General features: G+C 44.3%; 1 protein-coding gene across 1 annotated transcript; it reads left to right on the top strand.

The window, feature by feature from the left end:
* The first annotated feature begins 1,106 nt into the window (after window positions 1-1,106).
* Window positions 1,107-23,042, top strand: LOC115073175 (adenosine receptor A2a-like). Its single transcript, XM_029571404.1, has 3 exons — window positions 1,107-1,241; window positions 12,463-13,294; window positions 21,308-23,042. Exons 2-3 carry the CDS (start codon window positions 12,933-12,935, stop codon window positions 22,107-22,109), a joined length of 1,164 nt encoding a protein of 387 aa, XP_029427264.1. The 5' UTR covers window positions 1,107-1,241; window positions 12,463-12,932; the 3' UTR covers window positions 22,110-23,042.
* Window positions 23,043-25,863: the final 2,821 nt, after the last annotated feature.

Raw genomic sequence — 25,863 nt, 5'->3', positions numbered from 1 at the left:
GCTTCTGTGTGCGCCCAGGACTCTGCCTGGAGAGTTTTCTTTCCCGTTGTCCTTAAAGCCCGAACTCGTGCTCCTGGCAGCATCGGAACAGATCCGGATCGCAGTCTAATGCCGAAGCCTTCCTGGGCTGCCACTGCCATCGCTTCTCCCTTATCTCATCTCCTTTTTTCCCCCCCTTAAGTCAACCACATTTCTGTAACGGGGATTCTGGAGCGGATCTCCGCATGTATCCAGCAGGGAGAAGGAAGTCTATAGCTGAGGTAACAGGAGATTAAGCAAGTTACCCAAGGTCACAAAAAAAGCAGTAGTGCCAGTAGTGGGATTTCTTCTTATTGCAAGCGCTAGGCCGGTCGATGCGTGACAGGCAACAAAGGCAAGTTCTGCCGTGGCACAGCCTGAATGTTTGCAGCCGAGGGTTCATCACGCTTCCAGCTGCTGCTTTGACCTTTCCGGATTTCTTTAGCCTTGCTGTGTAATGTAACATCCTGAGTATCGGAAGCTGCTCAGGGCCGGAGACTATTTCACTGGTAGCAGCCAGCGCCTGCTGTGCACAGGAAGAGAGCTCAGCTGTGCCTTAGTGTCCCAGGGGAGAGGGGGCTCCCCTAGTCCGTGACTCTGGAGAGAGGGGATTTCCGTGCCCGGTCCCAGGGGAGAGGGGATCTGGGTACCTGATGTCCCGGGGGGGGGGGGGGGGGGGCAGACATTATGGGTGCCTGCGGTATTCCTAGGGGGGGGGGCAGACATTATGGGTGCCTGCGGTATTCCTAGGGGAGAGGGGTTCTCGCTGCTCTGGGTGCCCCGGGGAGAGAGGTTATAGGTGTCCCCAGGGAAGGGGGGGGGGCTTTTGGTTCCCACAATGTCCTCGGGGGGGGGGGGGGGGGGGCTCTCGCTGCCCTGTGTCCCCAGGGGAGAGAGGTCATAGGTGTCCAGAGCAGCGGTGCCCAGGGTCGGAATGGGGCTGCGGAACCGGACAGGGACTGTAGGGGGAGACAGAGAGTCGGAAGCGGCTCCCCCGGGCACAATGCGCTTCACTTTCTGATTCACAAAGCGGAGAAGGAGCAGCAGCCGGAGGCAAACCGACACCGGAGCAGGGTCCGGTACCGCCCTTCGCACTGATGGCCGGAGCCGATGCGTTGTGACGGCTCCGGCAGAGCTTTACCGGATCTGCTTTTAGCGAAGCATCTCCCGACCCGGCAGACCGCAGCTGGACCAGTGCAAGCGGGGACGGACAGCTACAAAAGGTGAAGAGGGAGCGATCAGGGGCTCACTGGGGTGACTCGGGAGTATTCATAAAAGAGGGGGGACAGAAAGGGGGAGCTGAGGGGAATCACTGAGTGGGATCAGGGAGGGGGGCTGAGTGCCATCGTTGAGAAAGGGGGGTTCAGGGTTATCCCGGAGAGAGGCAGCTCGGGGCATCTTTGAGAGTCGGGGTTCAGATGCGTTACCGAGACAGACAGAAAGAGGAGTGCAGGAGTTACCGATTCTGCTCTCTCCTCGTCTTCTCGCCCTCCCAATCCAAACTGGCAGGCAAGTTGCTTCTTTTCTGGTTGTGCCCGTGGAGCCCTGATCTTGAAGCAGAAGTTGGGCCGGATACAGAGGCTGAGGGGTGGCTGCAGCCCTGGGGGGGTCGGTAATGCCACCTCTCGTTTTCAGCCATTGTTTGAATGGCACCGGGAGGTTCAGCATTGCCTCTGGGCGAGGTTTGTTTTGTGCTTGCTAATGGTCATTAATGATGTTACAGAGCAAAAATGAGACATTTCAAGTTACTTCCTGCTGCTTATTCTATGAATTTCTATTCACATTTGCTTGTAAAAAAAAAAAAAGGCACTTTTTGATCACCAAAAGTTCAGAACTGTAGAAGTTTTACCGGTGCAGAAAACACCTGGAATTTCTCGAGGCTTTCATTTCTTGCATCGGAGCCCCTGAGCTTTCCAGAGCACATCTGAAGTAGGGACTCCAACATCTGGTGCTTGGTCCATTAAAATCCTGCAGGTACTTCTTGCTCGCTAAGAGAAACTGTGCTTTCTAGAAAGGAGCCGCTGCCAGATGTTTTATGTAGTGACTTTTCCTGCATCCCAAAACTTATAAGCTGTGTGCAGTGAGAGACAGGAATTAATCCCCAAATAAATAAAGTCTTGGGAAAGACAAGTTTTGGTGGTTGGTTTTTTTTTTTGTTTTTTTTACAAATATTTTTTTTTCCACAAAGATGCTTGACTAACAAATAGTATATTTCTTTTCCAAGTCTCATTGTCCAGAAGAGCTGCTTCCCCTGCCTTCTGCTAGAAGTTCACTTTTCCATCCTCAGGATATGCTGCTTCTGTCCAGCTCTGCAGCCTTCTCTTTTTGAAATCGACAGATTTGGAGGACAACGGAAAACAATCCTTACTGTCTATTGGCTTGATTTTATGGTTTAGGATAATGTGGGCCAGCTCTGGGGGAAGCGGTAGTTGGCGAGGAATTGGGACCTCTGGTTCTAACAGAAGTCAGCCTACAAGAGATGCTAAACAGATTCTGCATAACCTGAAAGGTCAATGGAATGAAGATGAATATTATGATAATCGACCAAAAGAATACCAATTCTATAGAAACATTTGCTATTGGAGTTTATTTTTATTTTAACAAATTTGTAACTTAGCTTCCATGCAGCTCAAAGCAGCTACCAGATAATATTAGGCAAAAGCATATAGGATACAACCTGAGAGATATGCAATGTAATAAAATTGGAACTTGGATTACAAAAGTTATAAAATATATAAGAGAAGTAAAAAAGATGAATTGGTAAAGCAAAAATGACTTGGAATTGTACAGACTTCCTTAGAAGGAACTTAGTTGTAACGGTAGAGAAAAGCCTCTTTAGTGCAGGGATCTTGGATAAATACTGACGTGAAACAGAGGTGGGGGGGGGGGGGGGGGGGGGGGAGGCCACATTAAGTTACATCAGTTTTCAAAGCAGACTTATGCACATAAATTTACTTTGAAAATGATCTCAGCAAATCTACCGGCACAAGTTACCACTGCTATTTGGTGCTGCAGCTTTTTCCTGAAAAGTGATGCCCATGCTGCTGAATTTTATAAAGTAAAACCAACTCTGCATGCGAGTGAAGATGGTGCGCCTATAGGGTTACCTGCATATGGAGTGACAATTTTATAACCGGACACTTCTGCACCTAAAACAATGCTTTACCCCAAATACCTTTGAATATTACCTCATAGTAACAGAGAAATCTGTGGATCAGAGGTCCGCAGACCTTCTATATATATCCTGAGAACCCGACTGGCTGGGGGGGCCCCTGAGGACTGGTTTGAGCACCTCTGCTGAAAACGAGCTGAAGGCAGGGCCGGTGCATCCCAATAGGCGAACTAGGTGGTCGCCTAGGGCAGCAGCCATTAGGGGGTGGCAAAGAGCAGCCATATGGAGCCGTGAGCAGAGCCCATTCCATTCACAGCCGAGAGAAGCAGAGTCTCTGTGGATCATGAGCGGCGCCTCTGTTTGTGTGTGTGTGAGAGGAACTGTGTGTGTACGAGAGAGCAATGGTGTTAGTGAGAGTTAGGGAGGGAGCCTGTAAGGGTGCATGTGTGAGTGAGACAAGGAACCTAATTGTGTGTGAGAGAGGGGGCCTGTCTTGAGTGAATGAGGTCGGGGCCGGGGCCTGGACTAGGAGGGAGGAGGAGCAAGCGCAAGACAGAAGGTTCACCTAGGGTGCCTAATACCCTTGCACCAGCCCTGGCTGAAGGACATGATCTCTATTGAAAGAGTGAATGAGATGATGGGAAATGGAAGAACTCTGGTAGAAGACCTGACTAAAAGAAAAAATGAGATGTGCTGCTCATGTACTCAGAGGATCTAGTGGCAAATTAGTCAGAGGTATGACTCTGGTGTATGCAGAACAGCCCACAGGTATCCTGCTGGTGCACCCCCATGAGAGATGCTTCCTGACCCTGCCTCATCCAGCTGCCACCAGACTTCTGGCAGAGAGAAGTGGGCATGTGTAATGTTCCAGCTGGTCCAGATGTCACTAGTGATATGGATGCTGCTGCTCCCCTCTGCTTTGGCCAGCAATGCCTGCATGAATACATGCCAACTCTGGGGTGCAGTGGGTGCTTAAGCAGCCTCAGTATTCAGCAATCTCCTTCACTGTGTCCAGAGAGGGATAATGTTTATTGAGCTTAGCACCCCCAATCATTTTGAAAAGTTGGTTCCTATGCAGGCTGCACCTGGACGCAGCACTTTCTCTATAGGGTTGGAATCACCTAGCAGCTAAATGTCCTGGAGGGAACTTTATAATTTGGGGCTGAGATGTACAGCAGCCACTTAAATCCAATATTCTCCATCACCTATGGGAGCTTGTTATCCAGGACAATCATTTCCCTGGTGGTCCGTGTCACCACCTTCAGTGCTGCCTGCCTCTTGCCTTTGAACAGTGATTCGGCGCACCATCCCACCTGCTCTATGGGGTTTATCAGTCACTTAGGGGTGGAGGCTGCTGGTCTGCCAACTCGCTGTGTGTGTGTGTGTGGAGGGGGGGGGGGGGGGTGTCAGCTGTGGCTTTCCTGCTCCTGCTGCTGCTTTGAGTGGAAGATGGAGTCCTAAAACTGACACTAATGGGTGTTGTTTTTGCAAATGATGGAGCATTGTCACTGTTTGGAAAAAATGGCCCCCAATACCTTTCCCTCTACTGATGGCTGCAAAGCAGTGAAACTGCAGAACTGTAAAATGCCTTCATGCCTCTGATGTCTTGTGGGATTCCCTCTCCTTCTCTTTGGATGCTGCTGCTGCTGCTGGGGCTGGGGTTGAGTGCTGATAAGGAGGTAAAAGGCCGGAGGCTCTCTCATGCTTTAGACTGTCTGCTGTTCCTGGAGGTAGGGGTGGGGGTGAGGGTTATCTTAGTAACATAATGACGGCAGATAAAGATCAAAATGGTCCATCCAGTTTGCCCAGGAAAATGTTCAGTTGTTGTCTTCACCATCTCCTCCATGAGGGCAATCCGGGTATCCATGACCCTTTCCAGGTCCTGATCATCATGTTCCTGAATCTACCCCTCTGCAGTTTCATAAGTCCTAGTGCTACAGCTTCCTTTCCACTGGAAGATGTTTGTCCCTTGTGCATACTTTTCAGATATTTAAAAGTCTGTGTCAAATCTCCCCTGTCTCTCCTCTCCTCACCTCTAGGGCATACATATTTAAGTTCTCCAGTCTCCTCTGATAAGTCTTCTGGTGTAGGTAGACCCTGTACCATTCTGATTGTATTTCTCTGGAACTCTTCAATTCTTTTTGAGTTACAGCCTTGGTGGGATTGCTTACTGCCCTTCAGCTGCTCACTGGATATCATGCCAGTAAATAGGTTCTCCCATCCTCCTCAGCTGCTCAACTTCTGATCTTCTTCCTCTAAATCTCTGAATCCCTCCCATGATTCATCTGAATCAGCAGGCTCTGCACAGGTCGGCTGCAGACCCTGGTCAGAACAGAGCAGAGACCGCTGTGATGGTTTTGGCTGACGCCCCCTACTCCTAGGGCACTCTTAGTGCTGCTGCAGCCATCCTTCGCGTTTGCCTTTTACTGACCGTGTTTCATATGAACAGCGACAATGTGAGCAGCTAACCCTGCAACTCTAGCTGGTCTTCTTAAAAAAAGCTGAAAAGGAGGACTTCTGTCCTCATCCTATGCCTCTCATCACTACTGCTATTTGTGCTGGTCCTCATCCCTCTTCCTCTCCTATTGCCATGTTCACTTCTTGATGCCAGTGACATGATGCACTTTATTAAAGCAGATCACTAGTGGATAGGAGCTTCTAATGTTACAATGTTTGTCACTCTAGTAAACTGTGTGAACACACACAGAGAGCAGACCAGCCAGTCACTTTTATCACAAAGAGTGCACAGTGAGTAAACTAGTGATGCTTGCCAAGTGACTATGTACACTTAGGAAAATAAGTCACACAAACACACACACAAGAATCAGTACACTGTCACACTGACTCTCTTACACAGAGAAAGCAGGAAAGTTACTACAGCGCAGAAACAGATAAACAATCTCTGTGCCACTTTCTTAAAGCCACTGGCACAGTGTTAGTTGTAGTTTGGGTTTCCACCTAGTTCCAGGTCATAAGGAATAGCCTGATCCAGTCCTGGTGTTACCCTAGTGCATTCAGGGACTTGTAGTTATAATTGTCCCATTGCTAACTTAGGAAAATCAGAACTACAAGCCCCTGCAGGCAATAGGGTGAAATCAGGACTGGAATAGCCAGTTCCTTATGACATAGAGCCAGGTCTTATTCAGATTGACACATGCTGCAACCCTCTTATAGGGATTACAGCTTTTCTTCTGCTACTCTAGACACAGATGGACAGCACACATTGCTTTCTCTTGTATAAAATGGTGACTGCTTAACTTTTACCTAAAAAGATGATGATGTCATGACATGAAGCTGCCAGCTGGGATAGCCTGTTGAAGAATTGCTAAAACATGATTGATCCTGATCCTTTTTTGTCCCATCTCCAACTGGCTCTGCTCTTTGACTTCAAATCTAAAAAAAAATACATGGCTTTGCTTCCCCCATAGACTTTAATGGGACAGAACCAAATGTGCCAAAAAGGATTTGAATTTTTCAGGGATCACAAACATTCAATTTGGTTGACCTGAACCAAACCAAAAATCAACTTATTTGTTGCATTTTACTATTTGGATTGAAATGAATGCACATCATGAAAGACAACATCTGATGATGATATCATTAAAGTATAAGTAATTATACTCAATCAAATTCTCTATTTTCTGAATAGCTGAAATTGCTGACTAGGGAGGTGCCCTTTCAGAGCAGATACTCTGTGGAGCACAAGTCACACACGAAGGACTGAATATACTTGTGCCATAGGGATAGGCTGTATACAAAGGATATTTCCACTCCTCAGCTCTCTAGTAATGCAAAGTGCAGCTCCTGTGGAGTGATGTTCTCAAAGAGGTCTTGGAACCTTAGATGAAAATTTTCAAACAGCCACGCGGATCCACGTATATACACGTATGGCAGCTCGTGCTCAGAGACACGACCATTTTATAACATATGTGGGTATATGCACATATAATATAAAATCAGCTGTACGTGCAATTTTATATGACGTGTGCATGGGCGCGCAAATACCAGCTGTACCACATAAGTGGGGGGATTTTATTAGATTCTTGTGCTGACGCAATTACCAGTTTCCCCACTCCATTCCCAGTTCGCCCAGGTAAAGGATAGGACTTCCTAACCCCCTAGTTAATATGCCTCCTTTTTACCCTTTTAGCCCCAACCCTTAAAATCTTGCTAACTAGCCTCTTTTTTTTTTTTTGTTTCATTACTTACATGCTATCCATAGCAGAAGTAAAGTTACACTGACCCTGGTGCACGCTTGTGTGCATAAATACTTAAGCACACATTTCATGTTACATACCTGGACCACCCATGTCCCTCACATGCCCCGCCCACACCCTGACCCTGTGTGCGTTATGCACGTATTCAGGTGCTTCTTAAAATCCGCGCTGTGCTCGCTGGCCCGAGATACTCGCGTACCTCCCAGCTTTGGCGTGCGTGGGACTATTAAAATTTGCCTGGTGGTGTACTTTCTGTAAAATCAAGAAGGGAGAATGGGGAGCCTCCTGAGGTTCTGCCCAGCCCCTGTGCTGTGTATATCCAGATGAAGGGGAAGATAATGTGAAAGCAGTGGTGCCTCCTAGAGGCAAAGCCAAAAAGTAGTTATACAATATCGTTCCTCACTTCTTGATTAGTCTTTTTAGTTTACTTTCCAAAGGGAAGAAGACTTATGTCAGCACTGTATCTGTGTGCTTGTCTGTCTCTCCGTAATTATTTCTGAATTTGGTATCTGATCCATCTCAAATGGAGATCCTGACAGGGAGATCCTGACAGGGTAGTTTTTTGGACCCATGTTCTGGAAGTACAACTTCATCTATAGTTCCCTTCCCTTATTTTGCTAACATCTAAGGTTGCCAGGCTGCTCTCCCTAATTTTTCCCATTGCTGTAAAATCTCCAGACTTCCTGTCTCATCTTTTGTTATTTTGTTGATATGAATTCAAAAGAATTTGTGGTTGAACAATTAAACATATTGGACAAATGCAATAGCAAACCTATTTCAATGTTCAGTTGGAGATGCAAGATTCATTCTTAAAGATTGTTTGACAAATTCTGATAAACATGGGAGTGAACAATTTGGCTGGCTTAGTCAAAAAGGTAGATCACAAATCCTGATGTGCAGGAGACAGTAAATCAGTGACATTTGTTTTCTATGACCAGTATGACTACAACACTACAAGTATATGACTACTTTTGAAAACCGCTTCAATCTACCTTCCATTGTAGAAGTGGTATATACAAGATTTTAAATAGAATAAATAAATACAAATATGAGGTAAATCCAGAGACCATTGGAGCTTTTGTTATATGGGGGGTGTGGGAGGACGATGCAATGGATGCAGCCAGGTTTGCTGTTTCTGATTCAAGGCTCTGCATAGGTCAGGGTCTTTAATTGGGCAGGATTGGTGCAGGTTGCATTCCATTCCTCAAAGTCTTTGGCTTCTTACCTTAAAGACACCCCAATTAGTTGAATGATTGATTTTTCACCATTCTAGTAATGGATGAGGTAATTCAACCTCTACGGTGCCATTAATGTGTGATGTCACCCAGCCTTTGAGTCGTTTTCCCACTGATTTTCTCCCATTTTTGTTTGTTATAATAAACATTGATAACATTACTGGGGAAAATAAAATAAAAACTGAAAATGAAGGACCCTGCTAAGAAAGTTACAGAGCCTGAGAGGGAGGAAATAACGTTTGGGCAGTCCTGGGAACCTTCCAGAGAGTGGCTGAAACGGTGAGGATGCCCAGTGCTGCCGGCTTTCAGAATTAAGAAAAAAAAATCCCCAGTAGCATGCTTGGAGACATCAGTTGTGGTTAAATAATAATTTAGTTGCATTGTAAATACTGCTTTCCTAAACCAGGAGCAGGGGCAGGATGCAGAGTGGGCAGTACCAGAACTGGAAGTGAACTCTGACACACTAGGAACCCATCATGCCAGAGACCGGACCACGCCAGCTCAACTAAAACAAAATCACCAGCAAAGTCAGCAGGAGACCATTTGTGGCATAACACAGAACATTCCCAATAATAGCAAGAAACAGGAGAGAATCAACAAAGGTTTATTTAATAAAAGGAAAGGAAGAAACATAGCTCAGGGGAATAAAGAAAAAAAAGAATCCAATTACTGCAGAGTAATGCAAACAGCTGCTGGCTGGCTACGGATGAGAGGTAGCGGGAGTTTTTGCATGCCTTCCAGGGGTAAATCGTTTCAACTTTTTCAGGAATCAGAGGATTGCTTTGTGATCACCCTTCTGTGTAATCTATCCCAATCTCCAGATACTTCCTCCCCCCCCACCATCCTGAAATCAGCCATGTGCTGGAGGGGACTCCCAGAAGCCTCTTATTCAATGATCACAAAACTATTAAGAGGGTTTCAGGCCATTGCTTGCAGAGAAGAGAGAGAACTAAATGTAAGGAAGCTTCCAGGGCAATGCACAACTCTTCTTTCACTGTAAAAATTACAATTAAGAGCGGTTATTTTGTGCTGGTTTTACTTGAAGGTGGAGAAGGCGTGAATTTGTTTTAATGGATTGTATTTATGGCGTAGGAGCGAGGTGGCTTATAAGACTGGGAGGGATTGCGAATTGGATTTGATGGGTTTATATTCATTATGATTGTATTTTATGTTTGAAGTTTGAAGTATGATTTTTATGCTTGATTGCATGATTTCATTTTGGAGGAAACTCACTTCATAGATTGATGGATTTTCTGATCCTGTGCACAGACACAGACGTACTGGCATAAAATAATCAGCTCTTTGATATGACATTAGGTCAAAATATAATGTGATGATGTCTGGGTTAGAAAATAAACAGTGAAGGAGACCTGCAGGGAGATAAATATAAGCAATGCAAGAGCTGGTGAGAGTTTGCATTTCTCTTCTTTGATTTATGTTTCCGTGCTTTCTTGTTCTGTAATACTTTCTGTTGCATCGTATTTGACCTGTGTTGTCTGTATATTACTCTTCCACGTTAAGAACAGTAAATAGGAAAAGGGAAGCTTGCTGACTTGGAGGGAGGTTAGGCCACCTTCTTTCTGGCAGTGCTTGATGCAAATGGAAAATGCAGCCAGTGGATCTGTATTCCCAAAAGGAACATCTTTTTTAAACCTTTTTTCTTTCTTAGGGAGACAAGACTGCAAGAGACATAGGTTATTCAGTTACACTCAATAATGAGCATAATGTTTGCAGGCACAAATAGAGAGAGCCATTCGTTTGAGATCATCCCCGAAAACCATGCCATGCCAGCAGTAAAAACCAAACCATTGCGCCACCAGAAATCCCATCCGCATCCCAGAATTTCCCTCGATTAGATCATATCTCCTGCTTCTGCTTTTACGAGAGGACATCAGCTTCTCAGTGGAAGCAATTCCAGAAATCGTTCTTGGCTATTTGGGCTACATCCATTCAGTATCTTCCTGCAAGAGAAGGAAGTGAGATTTGAAACTCCTAATCTGGCGGATGTTGTCAGAGGGTGTGGTGCGTTTCGGGGGAGCTGACAGTAAAGGGAGAGAGGGTTGGATATGAAATTGTGGAGGGGATAATGGGGGGGGGGGGGGGTTTATTGGGGACTGGGGAGGGATTAAAGCAGGGTTGGATTATGGGATACAAATTAGTGATTTATTTCTGGATTATGTTTTGATATACATAAGGAGTAACGTATGCCGCCCAGATGGTTTGCAACATTTTATTCAATAAAAAGTTTAAACCTAAATATGATTTTTTTTCAAGATGAAGACAGACTTGCTCATTTGGTTCTGACTCAGGGGAAGGAGCTGTCTGGCTTGCTACTCCTTGAAGCTTCTCCCATTGCAACACTCTCTTTTACTCTCTCTAGCTCTCTTCTTTTTTCCCATCATTATTCATAACTTGTTTATGCTGAATGCATCTAAATCTCTGGTTATTTCCCCCTGCAACCCCTCTTTTTTTCCTGTGTCTCTGTCCCAGTTACTCATCATCCTGTGCTTCTGTTGCCCTCATAACCTTTCCAGGGCTTCTGTAACCTGGGTATCCTCTTTTCTTTCTCACCTCCGTAGTTTGAAGCTTTGCATGTATTAATATTGTGCATATTTCTTCGTGGCTTTCTAGGAGAAGTGGTAGAAACAAAAACAGTAACAAAATTCAAGAAAGATTGGGATGGGCAGAGATCAAGAGGGGTGTAAGGCCTTCCACCAGGAGGGAAAATGTGCCGACTGGATGGGATTTATGCTCCTTATCTGCCAACACATTCTGTGCTAGCATATCCATGAGAGAATCATTGGGGTCAGGGTTTGATTCCTGGATCTGACCTCTACTTATTGGGCTGGGCAGCTCTCAAAGCCCCTGGGAGAGGAAGTCCTAGCCATTGCTTAACAAGGACACCTGCTGCAGGTTGGATTATTTATTTTATTTTATTTATTTAGGCATTTTATATGCCATCGTTCCAACAGAAGATCATAACGGTTTACAAAATGAGCATTCGTACTCTAGGTCGACACAACATTTAAGACATGTTAATTAGGGGTTAAGACGGTAGTTTGTGATACCTAAGTTCCATTTCAATAACCCTTCATGTACTAGTCAGTGTGTTTCTTAATCCGGGCAGGCAAGGCCAGGGGCCAATCAGCAGTGGCAGCCCGGCAGTGCTCCAATCACCTGGATTATAAAGTGTAAATGGGGAAAATCCCAGGCTCTGGTACCATGAATATGTTAGTGGGCAGGGAAATGCTGGTAGACTCCAGATGTTAGCATTGAACCCCCTGAGATCTCTGGTTGGGCTTCCTTCTCCACTCCCCAGCTGTTTCTGCTGATACCCCATTTAGTGTTAGGGCAAAACATGAGATGTCATTGTGCGAAGTTTTCATACAGTCTGGGTGTAAATAACTGGTATCCCCTGTCCTTGCTGTGCTCTGGCTGTAGCAGAAAGAGGTGAGTGTGCCTGATGTTTAGTGTAAGTCCACATGTCTGTAACTGTAGTGTGTATATGCCCATGTGTGGCCACATCATGTACCACCACCCCATACAAGCAAGTAGCAAAGAAAGTTTAGCTGCTCCAGGAATCTTTAAATATTCTTCTACAAGTCTCATCTTATCTTTCTTCAGTATCTGCTCTGTCTCCGTTTGTGTACTTCCTTACTCTTCCTAACTGTAATTTACTGGATTGGCCTGCTTTTTGGCTTAACTTGCTAGTCCAGTTCGTTGCCATAGTAGAGGAAAAATCAATCACTGTTTGTAACCTTTGTTGCACACTCTGATTTTATAGATGTTTTCTCCATAAGCTGTGAAACCAGGCTGTCTCTGTCTGTCACTGTCTCTGGCTGTCTCTGTTTGAAGCTCACTCACTCTAATCTCATTCTAGGAAATCTCCAGGTGATATCAGAAGTTTGCAACAACAGAACATTTCCTCGGTTTTCACCAAAAAAAAAAAAAGAGAGAGAGAGAGAGAGAAAAGAAAGCTGGAAGATTTCGTGAACCTGCTGGTCATACAGATCACAAATTGCAACCATGACAAAGCCCCCAAGGCTCTGCCTAGCACTTCTTTCTCTGGATCACACGGCCTGAGCTACCTCCCTGATTCTTCCACTGAGTTTTGTTTCTCTCCTGGTTACTTCCTTCAAGCGTTACCTGACCGCCCCAGCATTAGAGAAGACTCCAGCCAGAGCTGGCTGAGCCTGGATAGATTTGAACATTATTCTGCCCCACAGAAGAGAGGGGTCCAGTCTCCCTCTGCCTACAGGAACCATTCCTGAGAGAGATTGCTGGACTTTGAGAGGAGCTGTGAGTTGCCGATATAAATGCTGAGCTCCTCAGGCACATCCCCAGGCTGACATGACCAACCACAGTATGGTAGAGGATGAGAGCGGGGTCACTGAGGGCCTGGTGTACATTGTCCTGGAGGTTCTCATTGCTGTTCTGGCCATCCTGGGCAATATCCTGGTCTGCTGGGCTGTCTGGCTGAACAGCAACTTGCAGAACGCCACCAACTATTTTGTGGTGTCCTTGGCAGCTGCAGACATTGCGGTTGGTGTCTTGGCTATTCCTTTCGCCATTACCATCAGCACAGGCTTCTGTGCCTTTTTCCATGGCTGCCTCTTCATTGCCTGTTTCGTTTTGGTTCTAACCCAGAGCTCCATTTTCAGTCTACTAGCGATTGCCATTGATAGATACATCGCCATCCGAATCCCACTCAGGTAAGATGGGGCAAGGACAGGAAGTGCCTCCTTCAGTGCAACTTCCCAGGCCTGGGAAATGATGTATCTAAAGCTGCTGAGCAGGTCTATCTTAGACTGGGAAGGACACAAGAGAAAGGTAGCAGAAAGTCATTAATACACAAAAACAGAGGAATGGTGTATTACTAAAATTATTAAATCAGAAAACTCTTTAATGACAATCCCTTGGGGTCCAGCTTCAATAGAATAACACCACCTCATCTTCTATAATCTGTAACACATCTGCTCATCACAGTAACATCTCCATTCTGGTTTGCATAGTTTGATTTTAGGATTGCAGAGATTGTCTGATAATTTGTTTGTTGATAGGAAATGGTCTGGGTCTGGTTCTGGGTCGGCAGGAAATTGTCTGATTATAAGAATGTGAGCATTGTCTGGTTCTGGGACTGCAGGGATTGTCTGGTTCTGGGTTTGAGGGAAATTGCCTGATTATGTTTGTAGGAAATTAGTTGTGAATCAGCAGGGATTGCTTGATTCTGGTCTGCAGGAAGCTGCCCGATTACATGTTTGTAAATTGTCTGAGTCTGGGAACTGTCTGATTTATATGTTTGGTTCTGGGTCTGCAGGAATTGTCTGATTACATGTTTGTAAATTGTCTGAGTCTGGGAACTGTCTGATTTATATGTTTGGTTCTGGGTCTGCAGGAATTGTCTGATTACATGTTTGTAAATTGTCTGAGTCTGGGAACTGTCTGATTTATATGTTTGGTTCTGGGTCTGCAGGAAGCTGCCCGATTACATGTTTGTAAATTGTCTGAGTCTGGGAACTGTCTGACTTATATGTTTGGTTCTGGGTCTGCAGGAATTATCTGAATACATGTTTACAGGAAAGTGATTCTAGGGCTGCAAGGTTTGGGCGTTTTGAGGTTTGTAGGGATTATCTAATTCCAGATGCATTGCTTTATAGGGAAGGACTATTTCTGGGTTTGCTGCTTACTGCTGATTACAGTTGTGATGGGAGAGGAAAAGATTAGTTTCTTTGCCTGACTTGTCCGGATACTCATCATCTTGGTCTTGGTGTCAGAGATCTCAGACCCCACAGGGGTGGCTGAGTGCTTGTTGTCCCCTCATTAAATCATCTCTCTGTTTGAATCTGAACATTTAGTAAAATAGAGCACATCAATCTCTCTACTGTGACAGATAGCGTAAGGGGTGTATGGGGTTAAGGAGGTTGGAACCATTAAAAACTCATTAACATTTGACCTGATAAACTGGAAAAAAAATATTTGGTCTTGGAATAGCATATCTGAGAAAAGATCTTCTAGTATTTCAGACTTGGCTGCAGTATTTTCAACAGAAATTTTGAAACTGTACAGCTGCTATCCCACGGTTACAGGCGACACCTCGAAATACATCCACATGCTAACTGCAGCCTGACATTGGTCCTCCTCCATCTCTTCCATCACCTTTAATTCTCTGCCTGCTCTGCATTCCTTCCCTCTACCACCATCCACTTTCGTCTCCTCTTCCGACACCCTGCCTCTCCTCCTTAATACCTCTCTATATATTGCACTTCCCTCCGTTCATCTCCTGCAAGGACAAAATCTACAAAGGAAATGTCATTCGTGTAGCAACTTTCCTTAATAGTTCTCACAAAATCCTTTCAGCTGCCAAAAGTAAAATAGTATGGAAAGGACAGGAGTGAATCCAATGTCTGAAGGCTGCCAGGTCCGGCCTCTGCAGTGCCCTCTCTGTGGGGCAGTCTAGAACAGCAGACCAAACAGGAGGGCATCTTTAACAGGTACATAAGCAGTACAGAATTACATTTGGTATGCAATTTCACAGGAAATCACGCACGTTGAATGTTAGTTATGAAGAATGGGAGACGCATGATGAGATCCACATTGAAAAGCTTGGTGAGCGACAGTTACCCGTGCATATTCAGCGCCATTTTACCCGATAATGGGACACTGCGTATGTGGATAAAGCTGCCCGGGTAACTTTGCTGCTCACCAGGCTTTTGAATATGAAGCTCATAGTGAAAACTGATGCTAGGGAGGAGAATCACACAAGGCAGAAAATGCGCAGAAGCCACAGAGAGATTTATTGTTTCATAGCTACATTGACATTGTGAAAACAGGATTTAAGAAATCTGCCAAAAATACATTGAAACTTATAAAAGAGGGGAAACTTTCTTGTTTCATCCATTCCTCGTCTTACTGCTGCCCTCCCATAAAATGCATCACCAGCTGTTGGTGTGGAAGGCGGTCATACATTTATTTAGCTTTTAAAAACAACTCTGAGAAATGGGAGAAAATATCTGCCACCATGTTCTCTTGTGTGAAACAAGTCACCTGAAATGTGTGAGGAATACCCCACCCAAGCAGCAAGGTACGAGAACCTGACCGCAGACATCCCAGAAATCCCTGGAAAGCTCGCCCTGCGAGGATGGCCTGAGCCTCCTCTCTGCACATCTGGTGGACATTCTCATATGTAGCAGCAGGGGCAGATTGTGTTATGTCGCCCCTGCTTCCTTTGTCACTGCTTGATTGAAATCTAATTGACATTCATTTTCGATTTCCCTTTGTGATGAGGGTTAATGTGCTCACTTATTGTTAATGGCTTTTTAAATGGCTGGGTGCCTTTTTTTTTGGGGGGGGGGGGGGGGGGGGGGAAAGAATAGTCATCAGCTATTCTTTGTGTTTAGTGAGTGAATATGTGTGGATGTGATTTTACAAATGTATCTTGTTCCTCACCTTGAACCTGAGGGAGTATGGGCTATAAATGATTTTAACCATATAAAGAAAAAAAGAAAGAAAATAATATTTTCTTGAGCCCTAATACTGGAATATGAACAGAAGCTTATAACCCCTATCTATGAATAACAGACCCACAAACCCCCAGGGTGGAGTTCTGAGAGACCAACGTGGTAGAGAGTGCCTATGCTAATTGGGTCTCATTCCCCTGAATAGTGCACCCACTGTTCAGCTGGTAGAGGGCACCTATGCTCATTAGTTCCTCTCATAAGAACATAAAAACATAAGGCTTGCCATACTGGATCAGACCAAAGGTCCAACAAGCCCAGTATCCTATTTCGAACAATGGCCAAACCAGGTCACAAGTACCTGGCAGGATCCCAAGGGGTAGACAGATTCCAAGCTGCTTAGCCCAAGAATAAGTAGTGGATTTCTGAAACTCTACCTTAATAATGGTTAATGGACCTTTCCTTCGGGAACTTGTCCAAACCTTTTTTAAATGCAGCTACACTAACAGCTTTCACCACATCCTCTGGCAACGAATTCTAGTGTTTAATTATGCCTTGAGTAAAAAAATATTTTTTCTTATTAGTTTTAAATATATTACCTAGTAACTTCATTGTGTGTCTCCTGGTCTTTGTACTTTTCAAAAGAGTATACAACTGATTAACGTTTTCTTGTTCCATTCATTATTTTATAAACCTCTATCATATCTCCCCTCAGTTGTCTCTTCTCCAAGCTAAAGAATCCTAACCTTTTTAGCCTTTCTACATAGGAAAAGTATTCCATCGCCTTTATCATCTTGGTCACCTTTCTCTGTACCTTTTCTAATTCTGCTATATCTTTCTTGAGATGTGGTGAACAGAACTGAACACAATACTCAAGATGAGGTCGCAGCATGGAGTGATACAGAGGCATTATGATATTCTCTATTTTATTCTCCATTCCTTTCCTAATAATTCCTAGCATTGTATTTCCTTTCTTGGCTGCTGCTGCTGCACTGAGCAGAAGATTTCAACATATTTTCAACAATGGCACCTAGATCGTTTTCCTGAGTGGTGATTCCTAACGTGGAACCTTGGATTTTGTAGCTATAATTTGGGTTACTCTTCCCTAAGTGCATCACTTTGCACTTGTCTACATTAAATTTCATTTGCTATTTGCATGTCCAGTCTCCCAGTTTTGCAATATCCTCTTGCAATTTCTCACAATCCTCTTGTGATTTGACAACTTTGAATAATTTTGTGACATTGGCAAATTTGATCACCTCACTTGTTGCTCCTATTTCTTGGTCATTTATAAATATATTAAAAATCATTGGTCCCAGAACAGATCCCTTGGGCACTCCACAATTCACCTTTTTCTATGGGGAAAATTTACCATTTAACCCTACTCTGTGTTTTCTATCTTTTTATGTTTAAACAATTTTATTAGGTTTTGATAGAGAAAAATAACATCGCAAGAGAGAGTGTAGTCAGATCTCTCTCCTGAGCAACAAACCCAACATGAAATCACTGTTACCCCGACAGAGAACCAAACCCTCCCCCCCCCCCCCCCCCCCCCCCCAATAACAGATACAATAATGAGGAATCGTGTAGGAAACCCAGGTGCAGTCCATTAGAGGGATCAGACAGTCAGTGAGCAGAGAATGGTCAATCATTCAGCGCCATACTCCTCGCACGATGGGATAATGATTGCAGATAAGGACCCCAGATGGATGCGAAGCGTCGTCGTCGATGGGGAGAACCTCGTGCCGCCATACTTTCCATGGTCATCATCGTGTTTTCTATCTTTTAACCAGTTGGCAATCCACAATAGGACACTGCCACCTATCCCATGAATTTCTAATTTCCCAAGAAGTCTCTCATGAGGGACTTTGTCAAATGCTTTCTGGAACTCCAGATACACTATATAAACTGGCTCACCTTTATCCACTTGTTTATTTATGCCTTCAAAAAAATTCCACAAATTTGTGAGGAAAGACTTCCCTTGGCTAAATCCATGTTGGCTTTGTCCCATTAAACTATGCTTATCTATATGTCCAGCAATTTTGTTCTTTATGATAGTTTCTACCACTTTGCCTGGCACAGACGTCAGACTCACTGGTCTATAATTTCCTGGATCACCCCTTGATCCCTTTTTAAAAATTGGCATTACAATGGCAACCTTCAGGTCTTCAGGTAGTATAGATGATGTTAATTATAGTTTACACATTTCCAATAGCAAGACCACAATTTCATTTCTCAGTTCTTTCAGCACTGTGGGATGTATACCATCTGGTTCAGGTGATTTACTACTCTTTAGTTTGTCAATTTGTCCTAATAAATTTTCCAGGTTCACTGAGATTTGTTTCAGTTCCTCTGAATTGTCCCCTTTGAATATAATTTCTGGCATAGGTATAACTTTCAAAAAGAAAAAAAAAGTCCAAAAAGTGCAAACAAAGTAAATAATTCAAAAGAGAATCGTTGCAAACCAAACCTATAAAATATCATATAATCATGCAAAAAGATCTTAATTGAGAAACCTTGAAATTTAATGAAATTGGACCATCAAAACACACATATGTGTGCACATAATCTTTATTCAGTATTTTCACCACTAAGGGACATAAATAATCATTGGCCCAGAAAAGACAAGTTATTTAAAGCAAAAGACAAGTTCTTTAAAGCAAAAGCATCACGAACATTGCTGGCACTTAAGAAACCATATATTGACACAAATGTGAGACTCTGGGATTCCCCCTTTATGAAAATACTCTTCCTGTCATTTAAAGCATGCATTGGAAGCCCCTGAAGCAGACATCTGAAACATGATATCATGCTGGGCGTGATGAGCACTTACCTGGGGAAGTATTTCCTTTTTATAAGCATTTTAAAAAATACATATAAAAATTGCTTTTGCTTTAAAGAACTTGTCTTTTCTGGACTGATGATTATTTATGACCCTTAGCAGTGAAAATACTGAATAAAGATTATGTGCACACATATGTGTGTTTTGATGGTCCAATTTCATTAAATTTAAAGGTTTTTCAATTAAGATCTTTTTGCATGATTATATGATATTTTATAGGTTTGGTTTGCAATGTTTCTTTTTTGAATAGATATATCACTTACATCTTCCTTACTGAATAGTGATGCAAAGAATTAATTTAGTATCTCTGCTATGGCTTTCTCATCCCTAAGTGCTCCTTTTACCCCTTGATAATGGTCCAACTGACTCTCTTGCTTTTTACCTTGAATGTACCTGAAAAAGTTTTAATTATGAGTTTTTGCTTTCACTGCAAGCTTCTTTTCAAATTCTCTCTTTGCCTTCCTTATCAATGCTTTGCATCTGATTTGCCAGTGCTTGTGCTGTTTCCTGTTTTCTTCATTCGGATCCCTTTTCCGTTTCTTGAAAGATGATCTTTTAGATATTATGGCCTCTCTCACCTCACCTTTATTTCATGCCGGTAGTCATTTAGCCTTCTTTCCACCTTTTCTAATGCATGAAAAACATCTGTTCTAGGCTTCCAAGATGGTATTTTTAAACAACATCCATGCCTGAACTAAACTCTTACAGTCGAATGTTAAAATGGCCGTGTGTGTAAAAATTGGCACTTACGTATGTGGCTGGGCCCTGTGCGTGCTGCGAGCATTTTCAAAAGGGCCCAGCCAAGTGTGTAAGTGCCGATACGTGCACAAGTGCCGGGCCATGAAAAAGGGGTGGGCCAAGAGCATGGTCTGGGTGAGGAGGTGCAGGGTGGGATGGAGGCCGGCCTGCTATTAGCTGCTATCTTGGGGAAGCGCGGGCCGGCAGCCGACCGGCGCGCGCAGATTACTTCTGCTCCAAGGAGCAGTAAGTAAGAAAACAGAACAAAAGTAAGTTTACACGAAGGGTTTAGGGGGTGGGGAGGAGAGGGGACGAGGGAGGGAGTTTAGGTAGGGGGGTAGGAAAGCTCCTTAATTGCACGCGTGGCCCACAGAATTTATAACATCTGCACATCCACGTGCGAGCGCCGCCGCGCGCACATGGACGCACGCACGCACCTTTTAAACTCTACCCCATAACCTTTACAGTTGTTCCTTTCAGTTTTTCCCTAACCATTTTCATCATTTTATCATAGTCACCATTTTGAAAGTTAAATGCTGTCATAGTAGGTTTCTTTTTTGGGGTCCCTCCAGTTATTAAGTCAGATTTGATAATGATGTGATCACTATTGCCAAATGACTCCAATACTGTTACCTCTCACACCAAATCCTGTGGTCCACTAAGGACAAGGTCTAAAATAGATTCCCCTCTTGTTGGTTCTTGTACTAGCTTGTCCATGAAGCAGTCATTTATTTCATCCAGGAACTTTACCTCTCTAGAATATCCTGATGTAACGTTCACCCGGTCAATACTGGGATAATTGTACTGCTGATTTTGTTAGCTTCCCTGATTTCTTTTAGCATTTCATTGAATGTGCGTTCATTCTGGCCAGGTGGATGGTAATATATCCCCATTACTATTTTATTCCCTTTTTCACCTGGAATTTCTATCCATAAAGATTCAACATTGCATTTTATTTATTTATTTGTTTTTGTATACTGACATTCGATCGAGATATCACATCGGTTCACATGTAACTGAACAGAAATAAGTCATTGGCTGCTTATTTTCACATTGTAACTTATAGAATAATATAGAAAGGTTAACTTACATAATAACTTTGAAATGTTAACATTTAACATGTGATTTGGAGAAAAATAAAAGTAAAAAATAAAAATAACACAGAGATTTAACTATTTACAGTGACTTTTTACAATTGGAACATCTAAGGTAGTTGACTGGGGTAATATCAGGGTGACAGGGGAATCAGAGATGTCTTGCATGAAGGTAAAAGTATGACATTAGGGCGGTGTGCATTTTACAATATGGTATGGATTTACAGGGAAAATTGGGGCAAATGGAGGGTTAGTGGGGAAATTTTTGATATACTTGTGATATATATTTTGTTTCCTGCAGAACTGTTCTGGTTGACTCAATGCTCTCTAACATATAGTGCCACCCCTACACCAATTTGATCCACCCTATCACTGGAATATCATTTGTACCCTGGTATCACAGAGTCCTATTGGTTATCCTCCTAACACCAGGTCTTTGAGATGCCAATTATATCCATCTCTTCATCCAGTGCTTTACACTTTAACTCTCCCATCTCTTATTTTTGTAGACTTCTAGAATTTGTATATAGACATTTCAAAGTATGTTTCTTGTTTGCATGAACAACCTGCTCATCAGATGTTCCTTCTGTTTTCCAGGTATAATGGGTTGGTGACCAGCCAGCGTGCCAATGTGATCATCGCCGTCTGCTGGCTGCTGTCCTTCATCATTGGCTTGACACCGATGCTGGGCTGGCATAACCGAAGCAAAGAGGAATCCAACTGCACCCAGCCCATGGTGGCTTGCCTGTTTGAGAGGGTGGTCACCATGGACTACATGGTGTATTATAACTTTTTTGCCTGCGTGCTGGGGCCCCTGCTGCTCATGCTGGGCATTTACCTGAAGATCTTCATGGCGGCCCGCAGGCAGCTGAAGCAGATGGAGCTGAAGATGCTGCCCGGGGAGCGTTCCCGCTCCACCCTTCAGAAGGAGCTGCACGCTGCCAAGTCGCTGGCCATCATCGTGGGGCTCTTCGCCTTCTGCTGGCTCCCGCTGCACATCATCAACTGCTTCACCCTCTTCTGTCCCCACTGCCCCCGCCCAGAACTGTGGCTCATGAACCAGGCCATCATCCTGTCCCATTTCAACTCAGTGGTGAACCCACTGATCTATGCCTACCGAATCCGGGAGTTCCGGCACACGTTCCGCAAGATCATTAAGCAGAACATTTTGGGAAAGAAGGACCAGTTAAGGCCTGGCCATTCCAGCATAAGGACTTCCGCCTCCATAGATGGTGAGAGCACTTGGAACAGAGTCAACAGCCCTGCCCTAAATATCAGTACGAATGGGGACCTGGATGCAGATCTAAATCAAACTAAAGAGGCTTTGGAATGGCCCAGCCCAGCTAAGGAGGGTATGGGACAGGTTCTGTGTGCATGCCAGGCTGCAGATGGCTCCTGATGCCTGATTGTAATCTGGGTTACAAGAGAGCTGCATGGCTTGTGGATCCTGCCCAGCGCCAAGAGGACCTGCACTAAAGAGCTGGAGAGAAGGGGAGCAGAGAGCTGCTCTTCCGGAGGGACTACCCTGCACCATTTTGCCTCTTGAAGACCCTTCCTCAAAAGGAAGAGGGGGTCAGGACTGGTCAAAATGCCACGTCTTGCCTCTTTGAGCAGAGGTCAGCTAGTCAGGTGCCCACGAGATCCACAACGGCATCTTTTGAAGTCTTAAACTTGTTTCTGCTAAGGAAATCAGCGTGATGAGAGGGTGCATCTGGGGAGAGAGGAACTGCAGAAACGCTGGAGTCCGCCGAGAGGTGTGGTTTCTGCCCTGATCTCTCCTCGCACACATGGACATGACCAGAGCACTGGGCTGAGTGTACTGAGAGTCAGTTTTTATTCCAAACTGGATTTCCTTTTATTTATCTGTTTATTTTATGAATGTCCCATTATTACCCCACTTGCCTTTGCTCCCAGTTTGTTTCCTGGGGGACAGGAAATGCCACTTGAAACTGAATTCCAGAGGTTTTCTCTGCAGTGTATTGTGAGTGGAACAGCTGCGTTTTTGTTCTCTGAATGCAGGTGGGGTGTGTCTGTGCTCTCTACTGTGCAAATATCTGGAGATGTGCATGGTTTACATATATGCAGCCACATGTACACACAATATGTAAAGACAGTGTCTGTCGGTGTGTCCATACCTAAGCCTCTATAATCTCTGGAATCAGCTTTCCATTTCTCTGTTGTCTGTGTCTTTGGATGTTTGCATTGTGGCTTTACATTCCAGTTTAGGGGAAGACTAGCTAGGAAGTTCTCAGCAAACCCTGAATTTTTGCTGTGGATTTTTCCTGCTTAGCTCTTTACCCTCCTGAGCAAATAAAGCTGTTTCCCCACTTCATTCATGATTCTCTCAAGCCTTGTCACTCACCGGCCATTTGTAATATTTCCTTTCCTCCACTCCTGACCCAAAGCATTGCATTCTGTTTAATTTTTTTCAGAAGATCATTGCTGGGTTTTCTGTTAAGCCCATTAGGTCTTTGTCAGCTCCTCAGCAGATGAGAAATTCATCATAACATTAACTTTGTGATGTGCCTGCTTCCACTGAATAGAGGCTGTGGGATTATCCTGTTCCATAACAGAAAAACAGGGCTACTTGGCCAAAACAAGAGAAAATTAATGTGGGAAAACCCCTCCTCTGCTCTGTCCCAAGCCACCGGGAGTCACCTTCTACAGCAGTGCTTAGCCATGATGTTCACACGGGATTTCCTAATCCTGCTAGTCAGGTTTTCAGGATCTCCACAAGGAATATGTAAGAGATTAATCAGCATACAGAGGAGCCCCAGTCTATATGTTCCAGTCCATATGCATGTTCAGTGCGGATGTAGTCCAGGTTTAAGCAGCACTGTGTCAGGATGGCCTGGTGTGGCTGAAGGTCTACAGTACCCACCGTGTCACCTTCCTCAGCTGATTCCTGTTCTGCATGAACAAGAATGGCACTGTGACCAGAGGCCCCACTAATGGGGAGAGTGGGAGAGAGATACTTCTCACCATCTAGGCAGATATAGAGTCGGTCCAGTAGGACCTGTCTCAAACTGCTGAAAAATTGCGTTAGAGCTAAAAAAAAAAAAAAAAAAATTCTTAAGCCCCCTTTTCCTGAGGCAGGAATTCAAAGAATTTATTTCTGCTTCCCCAGGGAGTCTGCAAGTTATTTGTCTCACTGGATGGTTTTGCTTCCTGTAATTCGCAACAGCCTGTATCTGAGGTCTCAAGCATGTTGCAGATCACAGAGGGAGCTTGTGTGTGCTCCAAAGGCCATGGGTTCTGTATCTGTGTGTTACACATGCACTTGTATCTGAGTTTGCACAAATTGTACCTCAAAGCTCAGAGACATAGAACAGTCATCTGTCTCTGCTGGAGGGTCTCAGAGAAACATTGTGTAGTCGGTATGAGGAGTAACATAAGGAAGATAATAAAGAATGTGTGAGGACTTACTATGAGACATGCAATCTGCTTGGTCAAGCAGCATGGGTTGGCTGTACAGACTCAGCTCTTAAAGGACAGCTTATACACAACACCTACATGAACAACAAAAAACACACTGACACCAACACACACACACACACACACACACACATCAACAGCAATATAGACCAACACCAATTCCAACACACACACCAAAACCAAGACACATACTGATACTAGTACTAACACAGCCAACAAACATAGCAGTATAATCACTGACCCACACCATAGAAACATGACAACAGAAAATGACCATATGGCCTATCTAGTTTGCTCATCCACACCAACTACTCTGCTTTACAACCCATACTACTCTCTTAGAGATCCACTGTGTTTATCCCATGCTTTCCTGAATTCAGCTATAAGGACCCTAGGGTCTCCAGTTTGTCAGTATTGTGGTCCCTAGCCTGGTCTTTGGGGTAGGTATAAATCAGGAATTTGTAGACCTTCCTGTGAGGTTCCTCCTAGAGGTTGTCTGGATGAGTTCAACCCGTACCAAATCAGGCAGGAGTGGTTGGGTTAAATAGGATTTCCTTCAGAGAGGAGAGGGCTGGAAGGTCTGCCACCATTAGGCCCCACATCTGAGAGTAGAGGAAGAGAGAAGAATTTGATTCCTGTTCTAGTATCTACTAGGTCTGGCAAGAAGAGTCAAAAGTTGGAGAGAACTGAGTTGGGCTGATCCTTTGGACTTGCTGGGAGAAGATTGATGGCTTTTCCCCTTCTCAGGAGGGCAGAAAATAAGAAAGCTCAGGTTCAGGGGGGAACTGGGTTCTAATCCTTTGGAGGATTTCGTATTTGTAAGAATTGAGTAGGATTTTCTTTTCGGTGCTTTTGATTTGGAGGAGTTTTTTTCTGCTTCTACTCCTGTCCAGCTTGAGGGAGCCTGGAGTGCTAGAGTTATGGTGGTGGGGCCTGAAGAAACACCAAGATAGAGACAGGAGTATCACTGGGCCTTGCTAGGAGCCTGGTTCTCATCATGGGAAGCTGGATGACCCTCGCACCTTCCACCATAAAGATACTAACTTGGTGAGGCAGGGGAGTGACCAGGAGAGGTGCTTAGTTCTCTGTGGATTAGTTCTCTGTGGATTAGATTCAACCTCCAGGGCCCCCATGTGTCTTGGGGCCCTGGAGGTTGAATCCTCCCCCATGCTGATCAGAACCCTGGCACTCGGGGCCTGGGAAGAGAGAGCGCGGAAGGGGGGGTTGTGGCCCCGGGGCACTATGTGTCCCTGCAATCTGGACACCCTTTGAAAAGGGCACTTATCCTGTTTTAGCAGCAATTCCATTGATTTACTCACCACAGAGGTCCAGACTGTAGTTCCCAGTCTCTTCTTTATTTCCACTTCCACCAACACAGACACTTATGCCAATACCAACACACGCAAAAGCTTGAAGGAAAACCAAACGACTGCTGGCCGTTTAGTAGCAAGGTGAAAGAGGCAATTAATGCCAAAAGAGCATTGTTCAAAAAATGGGAAGCAGACCCAAATAAGGAAAATAGAGAAAAGCACAAGTACTGGCAAGTTAGATGTACAAAAAGTAATTAAGCAGGCTAAGAGAGAATTTGAAAAGAAGCTTGCCATAGAGGTAAAAACAGGTAATAAAATGTTTTCAAGTACATTCAGAGTAAAATGTCTATAAAAGAGTAAACTGAGCTGCTAGATGACAGAGGGGTAAAAAGGGAGATCAGGGTGGAC

This window comes from Rhinatrema bivittatum, chromosome 11 (assembly GCF_901001135.1).
Source record: "Rhinatrema bivittatum chromosome 11, aRhiBiv1.1, whole genome shotgun sequence".
Lineage (NCBI taxonomy): Eukaryota > Metazoa > Chordata > Amphibia > Gymnophiona > Rhinatrematidae > Rhinatrema > Rhinatrema bivittatum.
The sequence above is the reverse complement of the archived record's forward strand: the minus strand, read 5'-3'. Positions and strand labels throughout refer to the sequence as shown.